At 39.9% G+C, this 16,938-nt stretch overlaps 1 protein-coding gene across 4 annotated transcripts in view; it reads left to right on the plus strand.

The window, feature by feature from the left end:
* SEPTIN6 (septin 6) overlaps nt 1–16,938 on the plus strand; it is an 84,767-nt gene that overhangs the window by 61,154 nt on the left and 6,675 nt on the right. For 2 of the 4 annotated variants that reach the window (XM_089684902.1, XM_089684900.1), the window contains one exon: nt 5,951–8,942. The exons of 1 other annotated variant lie outside the window; for it this stretch is intronic. Coding sequence is in view for 2 of the 3 variants with exons in the window: in XM_089684900.1 (XP_089541026.1) it covers nt 5,951–5,966 (16 nt within the window). In the remaining variant the exon portion in view is untranslated. Of the gene's footprint in view, nt 1–5,950; nt 8,943–9,017; nt 9,974–16,938 lie in introns of those variants that run through there. One more of the 4 variants, XM_089684899.1, reaches the window with a different exon arrangement.

The raw sequence follows: 16,938 nt of genomic DNA on the forward strand, positions 1-16,938 counted from the left end.
AACTGACAAAACTACCTACAGCACCTACACATGGGACTGTACCCCCCCACAAACAACCACCCCAATTCCACTCCAACATAACCATCTGATCAAACAAGATGGTAAAGAAAAAAATTAAAACTGAATTGTGGAAAACTATGGCTACGGCCCCATTATTTGGGTTGTAAAAGAGACCAATACCACCGTTTTAAAATTTCCACCAAACCACCATAAACACTGTTCATCCACACCTGTGGGATGACATTACCCTGCTCCGTCTTTTTTGACTCGAGCACCAAGAGCCGTACAAACAAACTGTGTCCTCCCTCACCTGTGGGACTAATATGACAGCGTGATTGAAGATTCAGACTGTTGTATCAGACCGCAGATGCTGGCACCTATAAAGGAAAACACTTCATCTCCATTGGTTGTTTTGATTTGCTTTCAAATTTTGCTTCTAAGCATTTTTTTAACTGCCCAGGATCAAAACGGAGATGATCTTCTGGCAATAGCTGTCTTCTGCTCCATCTGATCAGTGACTAGGATGTGAAGTGGGAAGGGGGGCAGACGACCTGGGACTTGGAAAAATAAACAGGGAAAACTAGCCGAGTGATTCTATACCTTTTTATTGTGCTAATTTAATTAAAGCTGTGAACCATGGAAGACCATAAGGGACAAAGGGGCTGGTTGTAGGGGGTAACACATCCCATGGGGACACTTGGTTAGTCCCATGTCCCCAGCAACAGGGTTGATTTACCAAAAATGGAGAGTGCAAAATCTGGTGCAGCTCTGCATAGAAACCAATCATCTTCCAGGTTTTACTGTCAAAGCTTAATTGAACAAGCTGAAGTTAAATGCTGATTGGCTACCATGCAGACCTGCACCAGATTTTGCACTCTCCAGTTTTAGTAAATCAACTCCAATGTCACCAATATTTTCATATATACAAGTGAGACCAGTAAGGAAAATCTGGAAGTTGCTTTGCATTGCTAGAATATCATTCTTCAATTGTTTAGTGATATTTTTCAGGTCCCTCTCATTACTACTTATACAGCTAATCGAGCCAGCCAAACATGCAGGGACCCAATCATTTATATACCTTTTATCTGATGTGCATTTTCACACTTTAGTCATTTCAGGCAAACTCACTTACTGCTTTTGAGCACTTCATATATTTTTTTAAATCTTGTATAAATCATCTGTTAAACACTAAAAATGTAATCAATGCAAAACATTTTGTCTAACATTGATGACTAAATCAGTGTATTTAGTTGAATGTTAGTATTCCTTGTAGATTTTGCTAACTTTTATGCTTGTATACGTCACCACAATCAATCTCAGTTGGTCAGGTTTTTTTTTAAACTAAACACTAGGAACCAATGGCATTTAAATTGCACACAGAGCTATAATAAATTTTATTTTTTTTTATATTTTTTTTTTATTTTTTTATTTATTTTTTTTAGTTTGTCTGTATTTTTTGTTTGCATTAAGTAAATCGACACATCTGCCTTAGCCACGGCAATGTACAATTTTCCTGAAGCAATTGTCTTTGTGAGAAAGCTATAGTGACAGGCTGTATAAGCCGGTATAAAGCTTCCTTTAAAGGCCTGCAGGAGAACACTCCACTATTGTGCTAGCAGGGAGGAGCAAGGAACTTTAGGATCTAGGCATTTCTGTGAATTGAAAAATAAAGCTGGAACAATATAGTAAATTGCTATATATATTCTGCTGAGACAGTTCTTCTGGAGGTTTGCAAATTTTCTTGGAATTTTTTTTTTTTACACTTGTTTGCATATACTCATTTTTGTGCAAGCCTTTTTTTTATAGTTCGGTGTTTGTAAAAATTACTTGTCCAGTTCAATCTGCAGACTCTGGGGGAAAAAAAACTGGAAAAATTGAACATGGTTCCCATATATAGGGGAAATTTGTATCATTTTGGTGTGCATAACCTGCCAATATAATGGCATTTTCTGCTTATGTGATTGGTTTTTCTGTTGTTACTGGGATTATGCTTGGACTGCACATGTTGCTGTAGCAGGAAATAGGAGGTATCATTATGTGAGTTGTAGTACAAATGGCTGCAGATGTGACCAATTAGACTGTAGTACTACTATCACAATAATAATTTGATAAATGTATGTTGTTTAATGCATGCAACTGTCAGTATTCAGTATAAACTATTGCTTCTTTATTTTTAGATGTGCCAAGGGAGCTTAAAGTGATTTGTAAAGGTATTTTTTAAAAATAATAATGTTATTATCATACTTACCTCCTCTGTGTAATGGTTTTGCACAGAACAGCCCCGATCCTCCTCTTTTGGGGTCCCCCACTGGTGCTCCTGGTCCCCCCCCTTCCGCTAGCCCATATAGCAAGCTGCTTGCTATGGGGGCACTTGTGCAGGCTCGATCATGAGTTGGGCTTTGTGTTTCCATGGGTGCATGACCTAACTTCTCACTCCTTCTTCACAGGCTGTGATGGACAGTAATAGGAGCCAATAGGCTCCCGCTGCAGCTTCCATGTCCAGCGAGGAGACAGCTGCTGCTCTCATGCACATCACTGGATCGAGATCGGGGCTCACATAAATATGTGGGGGGCTGGGGGGGGGAGCTGAACAGAGACTGCTTTGAAGAGTACCTCTGCTTTTGTTGAGGGGAAAAAAACATTCCCTTCTCAGTGATCTATGTACATTGCAAGGATTTTAACCAACTTTGTTGCAGATTCTTACCTTTTTGTGATTCTGAAGAAAGAGCTGCTTGTGTCCATGTGTAAAGTGAATCTAATGGGAGTGGTTTCATAATTATTGATCAGTTGCTGCAGTTGCAGGGCAATGAGGAAAATTGCAGGGTCTGCATCCCTTTAGACGTTATTTCCTATTGGGAGTATCTTACCAAAAATAACATTTTTGTTGCAGGGGATGCCTGTAATCTGACTTGTATCTTAGTGCAGACTTCTGGGGAAATCAGCCAATCACACAAGCAGGAAATGACATTTCTGGGGACATTCTGTATACATTCTGTGTACAGAAAACCTCCAGGTAGCCACATTGCAGTGCAGTTTACAGAAAATTATGCACTGCAGATTGAAAAGGAAAGGTAATAACCATCAATTACAAGATGACTTCTGCCGCAATTGTATATGCTATATTATTAATTTTTTTTTTTAAATTTGCTATTTTTTTTCCTATGAAAGTGGAGTTACCCCTTAAGGTAAAAAACCTGCCTTTACAACCACTTTAAGCATATAAGGAAATGAGACGGGCGGCAGTTCTCTCCTTCTGGGAGGATGTCCTATTACGTCCTCCCACTCTAACTGCGTGATGGGTGGTGCGCTGTATCCCTGGGACACAGTGGATCACCGATCAGAGTAAAGAGCCAATGACGTTGGCTCTGTCATGTGATCAGCTGTGTCCAATCACAGCTGATCACATGTAAACAAGGAAATGTCAGTTATCAGCAGTCCTTTCCTCCAGCTGACAGCGTGTGAGGAGAGCCGATAAGCCACATTCCTCAGAGGGGACATCTACACTGATCATCAGGGCGCTGATGATCAGTGTAGCCCCATCAATGCCACCTGTCAGTGCCTACCAGTGCACATCATGATGCCTGTCAATTCCCACACGTGATGCCTGTCAATGCCTATCAGTGCAACCTACCAGTGCCTCCTCATCAGTTTCGCCTATAAGTGCCCATCACTGCAGCCTCATTAGCGCACATCAGTGAAGGAGAAAAATTACTTATTTCCAAAATTTTATAACATTTTCTGTCTTTTTAGTTTGTTTAGCAAAAAATAAAAAAAAACCCCAGTGGTGATTAAATACCACCAAAAAAAAGCTCTATCTGTCTCAAAAAAATGTTTGGGTACAGTGTTGCATGACCGCACAATTGTCATTCAAAGTGCTGAAAGCTGGCCAGGGCAGGAAGGGGGTAAAAGTGCCCGGTAGATAAGTGGTTAAAAATAGTGCTCTACAGTACAATTATCAGAATACATTTTTAAAATCTGAATTTGTTCTAAATGATATGGGAACCTGGGATTATTTTATTTCATTCCAGCAATAGTCTATGAACCTGTTTGGCAATTTTAATACCTGAACACAATCTTTATTTTCCATGTTCCCATGAATTGATTATGTAAGCTGTAATTATTTGTAGGGAGCTGTACACCTGTTCTACCAGGTATGCAGAATTGTAATTATTATTGATTAATATGGCAACATTTTTCTTCTACTTGCACATTGAAGGTGGACAACGCCCCAGTGGCTACAAAGCGGTTGTCTAGTTCTGGGAGGGTGGCCATGGACATCCTCCCAGAACCCACCCCCTGCGGCAAACACCTGGCGCCGTCGGTGATCACTGTGTCCTATGGTACAGGCCAATCACAGCGGCCTTTTAACATGTGATCCGCTGTGTCCAATGACACAGCGGATCACAATGTAAATACAGTTGCCGTCACAGCGTGAAGAAAGTACTGCCGGTAAGCTGCAGATTTGACAGGGGAGATCTGCACTGATAATCAGTGCCCTGATTATCAGTGCCGCCCAGCAGTGTCGCCCATCATTGCTGCCCAGCAGTGTCGCCAGTCAGTGCCTCCAGTCGGTGCTATCAGTCAGTGCCGCCTATCAGTACCCATGATTGCTGCCTATCAGTGCCGCCTCATCAGTGTTACCGATCAGTGCCACCTCATCAGTACCCATCAGTGCAGCCTCATCAATGCCCATCAGTGCAGCCTCATCAACACACATCAGTGAAGAAGAAAAATTACCTGTTTGCTAAATTTTATAATACAAACAAAGAAAACATATATTTTTTTTTTTGCTCTTTTTTTTCATTTATAGTGCAAAAAATAAAACCCCCAGTGGCAATTAAATATCACAAAAAGAAATCTCTATTTGTGTGAAAAAAAATATAATTTCATATAGGTACTGTGTTGCATGACTGCGCAATTGTCATTCAAAGTGGAACAGCTCTGAAAGCTGAAAATTGGCCTGGGCAGGAAGGGGGTAGAAGTGCCTAGTAGTTAAGTGGTTAAAGGATAAGTTCAGCTTTGGGAACTTGTTACATCTTCCACCTGTTTTTAAGGTGGAACATGTAACATGTTCCCAATGCTGCAGCCACCACCCTCCCCTCTTCACCCTCCCAGCCTGGCCATGTCATTCATTTAGAGTTCTGTAAATGGGAAAACTACAAGTTCCAACATAATTTGAGGCTGGCAGCTTGTAGTTCTCAATGAACTACCATGACGCTGTTGAGCGCTTTGGTAATTCATTGATTCTTCCTGTCAGTGTGAAATGTACGAGCAGACAGATTACACTGACAGTCCACAGAAGCCCTGCATTGCACCCGTGATATGCTTTCCAGGTTCCTACAAAAAAAATGGTAAATACACTTTTTTTTTACCTGCAAATAAACTGCTATTATCATTATTATATTTATTTATTTATTTTTTAGTGAACTTATCCTTTTATCTGTGCTATTGTATCTACCCTCAGGAAGAAATACACAAAAGCATGTATAAAAATCACACATTTTTATTACAAAATCCTATTCTAAAAGGTGGGTTAACAACCCCCAGATTAGTAATCTAGGATTAACCATTGCAGGTTGTTTTTTCACAATGATCCGTTGTACCCCTAGCAGCTGCTTTCACTGCTATGATTTGGCTTTGGCAGGTATAGATGGTTTTACATGGGAGGTGGTTGTATCCTAAAATCTGCATTGCTTCTTAGTGTGGGTTGGACACCACCTTGTGGCAGATCATTGGCTGTGCATGCCAAAAATGGATAGACACATGAAATGCTTGGATGATCTGCAACTCTGCCAGTAATGTGTTAACCCTCATGTTCAGCCTCCTCTCTTTTTTTATTTTTTTTTTTAGTTTGTTGTTTGAGGTTATATTTTGCTGCTGCATTTTATTCACTAATTGATTTTTAAGTTACAAACATGTAAATATTAATCCTTTAATTTCTCATTTACAGTTCTGGTTTCCTGTAACATGCTTATTCCTGGCACATTATTCCCCTCCATCATTCATTTAATGAACCTTGACCCCCAGACAATCGTCATTCACTCCTTTGCATGAAAATCTGCAAGACGTGATCCATAGCATGTTGAGTTTTTATAACATACATTTCATTGTTACCTTATTTTTCATTTGCATGTTTTGTTATATGCATGTTTAATTACACGGAGTTGTTAACCAAAACTTGTGTTTTGTTTTTCAGTAAGTGTTGCATGGAACATGCCTAGAATTGTATGGGTGTTGACTACATTATTGTTCATGCTTAGGGTTAGATTTTCAGTAATAAAGTTGCTGCCAGAATAGTTTTGTGTATCCTCCTGCAATAATCTGAAAGCAAACATTTTACTATGTGTAGAAAACTGACCACTCGAGTTGAACATTATCCCCTTTATTTTGCCCCCTTTTACCTTCCCTAGTATCCTATACAGATTTATGCTTTCAGAAAGGCAGTATTTAAATAGGGCTAGTTGACCCCCCCCCCCCATTTTAATATGACATCTAGTCAGGGTTTAAAATCTAGTGCAGCTCTGCATAGAAACCAATCAGCTTTCAGTTTTTTTGTTTTGTTTTTGTCAAAGCTTAAAGTGTTAGTACACCCACAACAGTAAAATCAGTCTGTATATGCAGTAAGCATGCTTGTTATACTCCTTGTGGAACCTAAGGGGTTGATCATCTGCAGTGTGTAAAAAAAAAAAAAGAAAAAAAAAAAAGGGTGCTTGATCCTGTCTTCTCTGATCCTCCCCTTCTTCCAGTGCACCTCTCATCTCCCGATAAGACATATCGTGTGGAGAATCTGCACATGCTCAATTTGGTGTGTAATTTTATTTATTTATTTTTTAATTTATTGGGAGAGTGCATGTTATCAGCACAAGGCCAATCAGCGCTGTCCAGACAGAGGTCAGGGGTTCTACATCCTCTTAGGGAAAACTCCTACAAGCTTTAACCAGTGCTCGGCTGAACACTGATAGAAGTCACAAGACTGCTCTAACTGCTGATGAGAAAAGGTATTTAGCAGTTTATATTTACTAAAATAATTGCATTTCCATGTTCAGTGTATTGTGGGAGACCAGAGAGAGTGAGTGCAGGATTCTGGATTTAGTAACACTTTAATTGAACAAGCTGAACTGAGAAGAGAAGCTGATTGGCTACTATGCGCAGCTGCACCAGATTTTTGAGCTCTCTGGTTTTAGTAAATCAACTGCTTAGTGAGCCATGGCAAAACATGGCAATGATAACGGTGCTCTAAATCAAATTCAGGGTTTAATCGTGACACCCATATTGCACTGTGATGAAATGAGGATAATAGCGACATTGCCTGATATTGACAGGGCTACAGGGGAGTTAATTATCTGACAATATGCTGGTAACAAATGCACAAGTATGACAATGTGTGCAAAAAAGTGCAATTATGACATCATGTGACAATATAGAGGCAACAATTATATGCAGACAGAAAATGGGTAATTGTAGCAATATGTGACAATAATCAACCCTGCCCCCCCCCCTTCCCAAGCAAATTCATTTGCATATATCCATCACACCACGGTGTTATCAAAAACTGCACTGTTTCTGGGATACCATTTTATAGTTTAACGATTACATTTACTTATTGCCCAAAATTTGCTTTTTCAAGGAAACCTGTACTTGGAAAGCATTGAGGATAACCATGCTGAGCTTTCCTTTGGAAAAATGCAAATTCCCTGGCTATAATGGCTTCTCTGACTTGGAACAAGTATAGGGATCAGGAATTCTGACTTCCCTCTTAACTTTATATATCTGCATGATTCTTCTGGGTCAGTGACTGCAATTACCGAGACAGGTAACAATTTTTAAAGTGATTCTGTCATGAGAACTATGGTGGCTGCCATTGTTGGTCCTATTTAAAAATGCTGGTTTCTTGCTTTAATACTTCTGGGCAAACAAGTGTGTTGGGAAAAAAAACAAAACATTATTATACTGTACCTGCTCTGGGTCAGGGACTTGGAAAGTATTGGAGCTAAAGCATCAACATAACAGCTAGGGATCCAATATATTCAAAGGAAAGGTCAGCAATTGCAGCACCCATACTTTTCGCATTACAGACACTTTAACCACTTGCCGACCGCAGATAGCCGAATGACTATCCTGCGGACACAGCTGATCACCTGATGTGGTAAAAAGGACAATCACAGCAGCCTTTTACCACGTGTCCAATGACACACTGATCACCGGGAACTGCAATTGCCAGTTGTCAGCTGCATTTTCCTCACGATGTCACAACGTGAGGAAAGTACTGCCGAGAATCGGCAGTTGTCAGAGGAGGGATCGGCACCAATCAGGGCACTGATGATCGGTGTCCAGCAGTGCTACCCACCTGTGCCCAGCAGTGCCGTCATTCAGTGCCCACTATCAGTGCCCATCATCGGTGCTGCCTATCAGTGCATCTTCATCAACGCACATCAGTAAAGGAGAAAAATTACCGGTTTACAAAATATTTTAATAGAAACAAAGAAATGCTTATTTTTTTTTCAAATTGCCCTTTTTTTGTTTATAGCGCAAAAAATGAAACAAACACCCAGCGATGAGTACTTACCACCAAAAGAAAGATCTATTTGTGTGAAAAAAATTCGAAAAATTTCATATGGTACAGTGTTGCATGACCGCGCAATTGTCATTCAAAGTGCGGCAGCACTGAAAGCTGAAAATTGGCCTGGGCAGGAAGGGGGTATAAGTGCCCTGTAGGCAAGTGGTTAGGAAGGCAGGGGTTGGCAATGGCAGGCTAAATGCTATCTCTTAGTACATGTTTCTTCTAATCCTGCAGATTGAATAAGTGAGCAAGACTAGAAATAGCCTTATTAGCAATACAAATGCCATGTCAATATCTGTGCAAAAATAGTTAATATATGTGATGATATATAATACATTTTGGGATATTTTTCACTTCTGTTTAAATAAAAATGCAAACCTCACTTTGTACTGGTGATTTATTAACTGTATGTTTGATTACATCATATTAACTTCGTATTGCACTTTTTTCTTTCCAGTAACCCTTGGCTGTGCACTGAGTAGCCTTCTACAATGATGGAAGATGCATTTTCTAAATTAGCATCTATATCCTGTGTATCATTTTGATGCAAGATCAAATCCGTATGCTAGTTTACATCTAGCTTATGTCACTATCATTTTTTCCTTTTTGTCATTTGAAAAGGTTTTCTAAATACTGGGGCAAAGATAAAACCATTGTACATAGTCACCATTCACATTTTATCAGCCATTCTCAGGCCTGCATTTTGGTGCTATTTACAACAGCTTGAAGTGAAAGTATAGTGTCATTTCAGTGACTTTATATTTTCGGATCTTATTGCAGTCTTTGCCTAGTTATTTGTTCTATAATGTTCACATAAGAATTTTAGATTAGCAAACACTGGCTTGCTCAAGTTTCTCTACTAGGGTGGATGTGTAGCATTTGCAAAAGCAGGAGGCAAAGTCTGCTGCTTGTAATAGGCACAAGGGGCTTTCTTATATACTGTACATACACGATTCTAAAATACACATTCATTCAACATATGCTGGTATATATTAATATCATTAAAAAATGCTGAAAAGACAATACAATGCTATTAGGTTTCAGTCCCAGATGTCCTAAAGTATCATTCCAACAGAGTGCTTTATAAGTATGCGCCATGCTTATACGTATCTGTCTGCCATGCTCTGAAAAACTAAAAATGTACCTAAAAATATGAAAAAAAAGTTTAAATTACTACTGAAAATTATAAATGTTTACAGGCTAATTTTACAGAATTGAACCCTAAACATGGCATTCTACATTGAGGCTAAATCCAGGCTTTATTAAATGAGCTCTATTCTAAATTAGAAGCTATTTCTTCATAGGAACATGCTAATTTAGTCTGCAATCTTATTTATAACTCTCATATTACAAGTGGACTCCAAACTTCTGTTCTTCATATACAGTCATGGCCGAAATTGTTGGCACCCTTGATATTTCTCCAGGAAATCATGTATTTCTCACGAAACGTATTGCATTAACACATGTTTTGCTATACACATGTTTATTCCCTTTGTGTGTATTGGGACAAAACAAAAAAAGGGAGGAAAGAAAGCAAATTCGACATAATGTCACACAAACCTCCAAAAATGGGCTGGACAAAAGTATTGGCACCCTTTCACAACTGCGGATAAATAAGAATGTTACAAGCATGTGATGCTCCTGTAAACTCACCTGGGGCAAGTAACAGGTGTGGGCAATATAGAAATCACACCTGAAAGCAGATAAAAAGGAGAGACGTTCACTTAACCTTTGCATTGTGTGTCTGTCTGTGCCACACTAAGCATGGACAACAGAAAGAGGAGACGAGAACTGTCTGAGGACCTGAGAACCAAAATTGTGGCAAAATATCAACAATCTCAAGGTTACAAGTCCATCTCCAGAGAACTAGATTTGCCTTTGTCCACAGTGCGCAACATTATCAAGAAGTTTGCAACCCATGGCACTGTAGCTAATCTCCCTGGTCGTGGACGGATGAGGAAAATTGATGAAAGATTGCAACGCAGAATAGTCCGGATGGTGGATAAGCAGCCCCAAACATGTTCCAAAGACATTCAAGCTGTCCTGCAGGCTCAGGGAGCATCAGTGTCAGCGCGAACTATCCGTCGACATTTAAATGAAATGAAACGCTATGGCAGGAGACCCAGGAGGACCCCACTGCTGACACAGAGACATAAAAAAGCAAGACTACAGTTTGCCAAAATGTACTTGAGTAAGCCAAAAGCCTTCTGGGAAAACGTCTTGTGGACAGATGAGACCAAGATAGAGCTTTTCGGTAAAGCACATCATTCTACTGTTTACCGAAAACGGAATGAGGCCTACAAAGAACAAAACACAGTACCTACGGTAAAATATGGTGGAGGTTCAATGATGTTTTGGGGTTGTTTTGCTGCCTCTGGCACTGGGTGCCTTGACTGTGTGCAAGGCATCATGAAATCTGAGGATTACCAAAGGATTTTGGGTCGCACTGTAGGGCCCAGTGTCAGAAAGCTGGGTTTGCGTCCAAGATCCTGGGTCTTCCAGCAGGACAATGACCCCAAACATACGTCAAAAAGCACTCAGAAATGGATGGCAAAGAAGCGCTGGAGAGTTCTGAAGTGGCCAGCAATGAGCCCAGATCTAAATCCCATTGAACACCTGTGGAGAGATCTTAAAATTGCTGTTGGGAAAAGGTGTCCTTCCAATAAGAGAGACCTGGAGCTGTTTGCAAAGGAAGAGTGGTCCAAAATTCCGGGTGAGAGGTGTCAGAAGCTTATTGATGGTTATAGGAAGCGACTGATTTCAGTTATGTTTTCCAAAGGGTGTGCAACCAAATATTAAGTTAAGGGTGCCAATACTTTTGTCCAGCCCATTTTTGGGGTTTTGTGTGACATTATGTCATATTTGCTTTTCTGCCTCTGTTTTATATTTGTTCCAATACATACAAAGGGAATAAACATGTGTATAGCAAAACATGTGTTAATGCAATACCTTTTTTGTGTGAAATACTTGATTTTCAGGAAAAATATCAAGGGTGCCAACAATTTCGGCCATGACTGTACATAAGTAAATTATTGTCCTTTCTAGTCCAATTTTCTCATTTAAAATGAAAAGTAGCATTCTGATGACCTTTCTCTGTATTAATCGAGGTGGGACTTCAGAACGGTGGGCACTCTGCAGCACTCTAGTTACCCTTTTATTGCATTTCTACATGCTCATAACATGCCAACACTTCAAGATGAGAAGTTTCCTGAACCCCCCCATATCCATCCAAGGATATTTATTTTATACCCTGGCTGTCTCTGGCTCTTCTTCTGGGATCCTGGGTAAGCTGAAGATCCCACAAAAATGTGCTTCTGTGCAGTGCTGTAGTGTCATCTCGCAAAATCTGAAGGCATCAGCTTTCCTAGAATCCTGGGGTTAGGCCCAGTGTCTGTTTACACGTATCTACATCCAATCCGGTCCGTTAAAAAACAGATGGGGATCCATTCCCCTTCCTTCTTCCTTCCAGTGTATCGGATGGCAGTTGGGTGTAAACAGACAGGCGGTCTGTTTACAGCTGACCGCCCATAGATGACCGTGGGCTGTGTCCGTGTCGATTCTACATAAGCAGAGTTGACATGGACCTGTCCTCCTTCTGCTCGGTGGTGGGGATCAGCAGACAGATCCCCTTTTGAGCAAGTGTACCGTATTTGGAGTCCACCCCGTGGGAAAGGTGCCTAAAGGTATTGGCTGGTGCTAGGTTTTAAAGGATTTCTCAACTTTAGATTTTCTCTATTTAAGCTGTCACGTAACAGAGGCTTGATCTTAGTGTAGTGATCTTGGATGACCAATCAGAATGTAGTTTTCATAAGTTTGAGACAGCAGGCTAAAAAGTTTTTACCCTTGATAGTTTCTGTGCATCACTGTACATTTTTAGCTTTGCACTATTTTATTGAGTATATGCCAAGTTCAGGCTTGTTCTAGAACTATGGAAACCCGATTCTCCTTAAATTTCATCTTATTTAAATATTGGTATGTTATTCATTAAAGGCTTTATTGTGAGGTGTAACCCTTGTATTTGTTTAGTCATTAAATGTTTTGGTGATGTTACGTGATCCATATCTTCCTTAAATGTTACACCCAAAGCATTTCTGTCCTATAGTCATTTCATGGTTTCAACCTCTCCTATTTATATCTGTCTATATGTTGCTTGTGTTGTAGTTAATAAAAGTATATTTGGTAACATGAGATTGAGGTTTCATCAACTTTAATGAAATAATGTGTAATGAATGCGTTCTTTTTTAATCCTTAAATCCTTTATATAAATTCTTTATGAACAGCCCATAGACACAAAAAAAACATCACTCAGTCTATCTGGATTGTGCAATGACTTTGTCTACAAGTGTTCTGACTATTGAGTTTATGACCATGCTGGGCAATTTCTGTTGCCTTGGGGCAGTCATTATAGCTCATTCATATCTGACTTATTTTGTGTACGAACAGCTTAAAGCGGAAGTTCAGTCAAACACCAACAATTCTTTCATCTACTCCCACCCCCATTCTAAGTCTGTTCTATCTACCCTGTAAAGGAAAGATCTGTATAGTTGCCTATGCAGAGGGAAGTCCAGTCCGGTCACATGATCTCTCCAACGACTGGCTTTAGAGAAGAAGAGAGATCGCCAACAATGACTGCGGAGCCTGGGCAGTAATGTCACTTAAAGGCTTACTATGGGACGTCCATTGTTGGCTGTCCTTCCACTACACTGAAGCCAGAGCTGGGACTCAATCATGTGACTGGACCAGAGCGACCTCAGAATAGGTAAGTATATAGGTCTTTCCTTTCACAGGGTATATGGAATAGGATTAGAATGGAGATGGGAGTATATATATGTAGTTAGTGTTCAATTGAACTTCCACTTTTAGGTTTCCCTGAATAATAGTAATAAACAGTGATTAGAGATTTGCTGGTCCAAATGTTTTCTATGATTTCCGAGTCCTTGACATGGGAAAAAGCATGCAGTGAATGAAATTACAAGAATTTCCAATCCACAAACTGGTCTTTAGTCTATATAAATCCACTGGATAAGAATAACAGTCAGGCAGCTAGAATTTCCAGAAAGGCAGGGCTGCAACGACATAATGCGGTTTTCTTTTGGCAAATGTACTGTTTATATTCAGACAGTGTTCATGCTAAGACCAGCAGATTAGGGCTAGAGATGACCTGAACTAGTAGTTTTGGAATAGAACATATGGCCTCTAAAGTAGGGATCTCCAGACTGCGGACTGTGGGCCAGATGTGGCCCTTTGCCTGCCTTTATCTGGCCCTTGGGGCACTATTCCTTCCACAGACAATAATGGGGCATTATTTTTTTTTTTTTTGCTCCTGACCACCAAGCTTATGGTACTGTTTACTCCCACTGATAACCGGGGCATTTTTTTTACTCCCACTGGCCACAGTCCAGCCCCCTTGAAGGACAATAAACTGGTCCTTTGTTTCAAAAGATTGGAGACCCTCTGCTCTAAAGACAGCTTCTGCTGTCTGCCAAGCATTTGACAATGAGTGGGACTAACTGATGGGAAAGCGCAACTAGACTCCAATAGCCATGGCAGAAGGTAGCATCCTGATTGGACTTTAGTAGTTAGTGGTAATTAATCTAATCTAAGCATGTGTAAATGAATAGCAGTCTACCAGTGTAGGTGGACAGGTAGCTCTATAAATTGGGAATGGTGACTATTCTACACAATACTTCCAAGTAACTGACGTTTATGAATATTTGCACTAGCGGCACTCTGGTCACTTCTACACCAACATAACTTCTGTGGTATCAAAGTATGGTTAAAATGCCCAAGAATAACACCTACAATACATAGGGTTTGACATGATGCAGGAAAACAATATACATTTTGGTCTATTCGAAGCTGTTTTATTGAATGTCTAACAGTGTATGAACGTATGTCATTTTTTTATTTCTATAAAATCATTTAAAAAAAATAAATGTTTAATACGTGGTCTTTAATGACCGTTTTCAAAGCATTCTGGGTTTCTAGAAAGCCAAGCAATTAGCTTCTCATTTGTAGACTGTCCATCTGAGACTCCATATAGATCCCTATGAGCCAGAGACTTGGAGGAAAAGAGAGAATCAATTCCAAGTGGTGAATGAAAAAAAAATTCCTGATAAAGTATCTTTAGTGAGTAAATAGTTGTGCCATAACAAAGAAAGTGAAAGGATAAGTTCACCATTTTTAAAACAAACACATGCACATCTTTTTTTCTGGTAAAAAAAAAAGTGCATTTATTGTGGGTTTTTTTTTTTAAAATATATATATATATATATATATATATATATATATAATATATATAATTTGTATTTATTTTTACACACACTAGAGCCTGTAAAGCATTACACCTGCAATAAGCAGATTGCATGTGCAATGCCCAGGATCCTGCAGACTGTCAGGATAGCTGTCTGCTTGGTTCCTCGTACAGCTACTGAATTGTAGGAAGAATCAACAAACTACAAGAGCAGTCACCAGTGTCCCCCAGCTCATTGAGAACTACAAGCCATTGGCCGCAGTGGCTGACCCTATTTATGGTTCATTCATTCACAGAATTCTGTGATGCAAGACCTGGAACATGTTATACTCTTAAAAAGGGGGGAACATGTAACAAGATTCAAAGGTGAATTTGGCCTTTACTTGGGAGTTCAGGTTTAAAGAATTTAAATGGCTAAATACACAGAAGAAATACATTCTGTGTGAAAGCAGCTATTTTGCCTGCTACAGGATTTTAACTTTTGTCTATCTTGTCCTGAGGTTTACAAAGCTCTGCCACACAGCACAGCTTGATGGGACAGAAGACCTGAATTTTCTCTGCTGTAATTAACACGGTTCTTCTCCCTCCTCCAGTCAGTGACTAGACCATGAAAGGAGAAGCAGAAGACTAATAACCCGCACTCCCACTCACTTTCTCCCACTTGCTGCTTGTTGGCACATGAACATTGCAGTACAGTTTTCTGGCTCCTTTGCTTCTCTTTCTCCTAGTTTGAGCTTTGCTGTATAGACAAGAGGCCATTAACAGTCAGATTAAGGTGTTTTTATGAAAAAAAAGCATAAAAAAGGTGTTTTTATGAAAAAAAGGCATATTTAGCCCCTGTTCACACTGGTGCCTTTTTGGAATCGTGCTACTTTTAATGAGATTTCAAAGCTGCATTTCAGTGCGATTTGCACTGACTATTTCATTGCATCTTGTGGCTTCATATAGCAAAAGTCTATGCCAGGCGCAATGAGATCAGCAAAAAGTAGCGCAGGAACCTTCTTCATAATCACTGCGACATTATTATTATACAGTATTTATATAGCGCAAAAGGGTTTGCTCAGCGCTGTACAATAGCAAGGGGGACAGAACATGAGACAAGACAATAACAATACAATACACGAGGGGTTCGAGGGCCCTTCTCTTTCGAGCTTACAATCTAGGAGGGAGGGGAAGAAGGAAGTGGTAGTGGAGGATGGAGTGGTGGGAGAAGTGGAGGAGATCAGTTGTTAGGTGAGGGTGGGGTGGGCTTCCCTGAAGAGATGGGTTTTGAATGGTTCCATTTCTGGCAATGGGATGTGACCTGTCATTCCATTTGGAACTGTCCTATCGCATGACAAGTCTCACCGGTGTGAACCAGGGCTTAATGTATTAATTGCAGAACTGAATAAATTGGTGTAGTTTATATTGACTGGAGCTCTGCACAGATCAATGCAAACTCACTGCCAGGGCACACAAATTTTTTTCCTGTGTGCCCTGTTCATATCATAATGCTGCCTTAAAGTGTAACTTCACTCAAAATGTGAAGTACTGCTGGTTCACTCCTTCCCTCCATCCAGCCTGAAACTGAGTTACAGGTTTTTTTTTTGTTTTTTTTGGGGGGGGGGGGGTACAGATTTTGATTAGTACCTGCGCACCTGAAGTCACCAATGTCATCTGCGATATTCCTATGAAGCTAAAAAGAAAGGTTTGATTATGCACTTCTTGATTTGTTCTGAGAAGTTTTTTGTTTCAATTGACCTTCTCATTTTTATCCTTTATGAACGGGTAATATGTTTGGAAACCTTCTATACTTTGGTTTGCACTATTTGCAAGTGCCAGTTTGATAGATGTAAGGTCTGACACCTGAATAATTACATTTTGTCCCTGGGTTTAGACACATTGGGGTTTATTTACTAAAGCTGGAGAGTCCAAAATCAGACTCCCTTCTGCATAGAAACCAATCAGCTTCCAGGTTTCATTGCCAAAGCTTCATTGAACAAGCTGAGGTTAGAAGCTGATTGGTTTCTATGCAGAAGGGAGTCTGATTTTGGACTCTCCAGCTTTAGTAAATAAACCCCATTTTGTTTACCTATTTTTAAGATGCTATGATGCCTTTTACAGGTTTAGGTTTAATACAGGTCTG

This window comes from Staurois parvus, unplaced genomic scaffold (genome assembly GCF_062004578.1).
Source record: "Staurois parvus isolate SC_StPar_1 unplaced genomic scaffold, SC_StPar_1.0 ptg000361l, whole genome shotgun sequence".
Lineage (NCBI taxonomy): Eukaryota > Metazoa > Chordata > Amphibia > Anura > Ranidae > Staurois > Staurois parvus.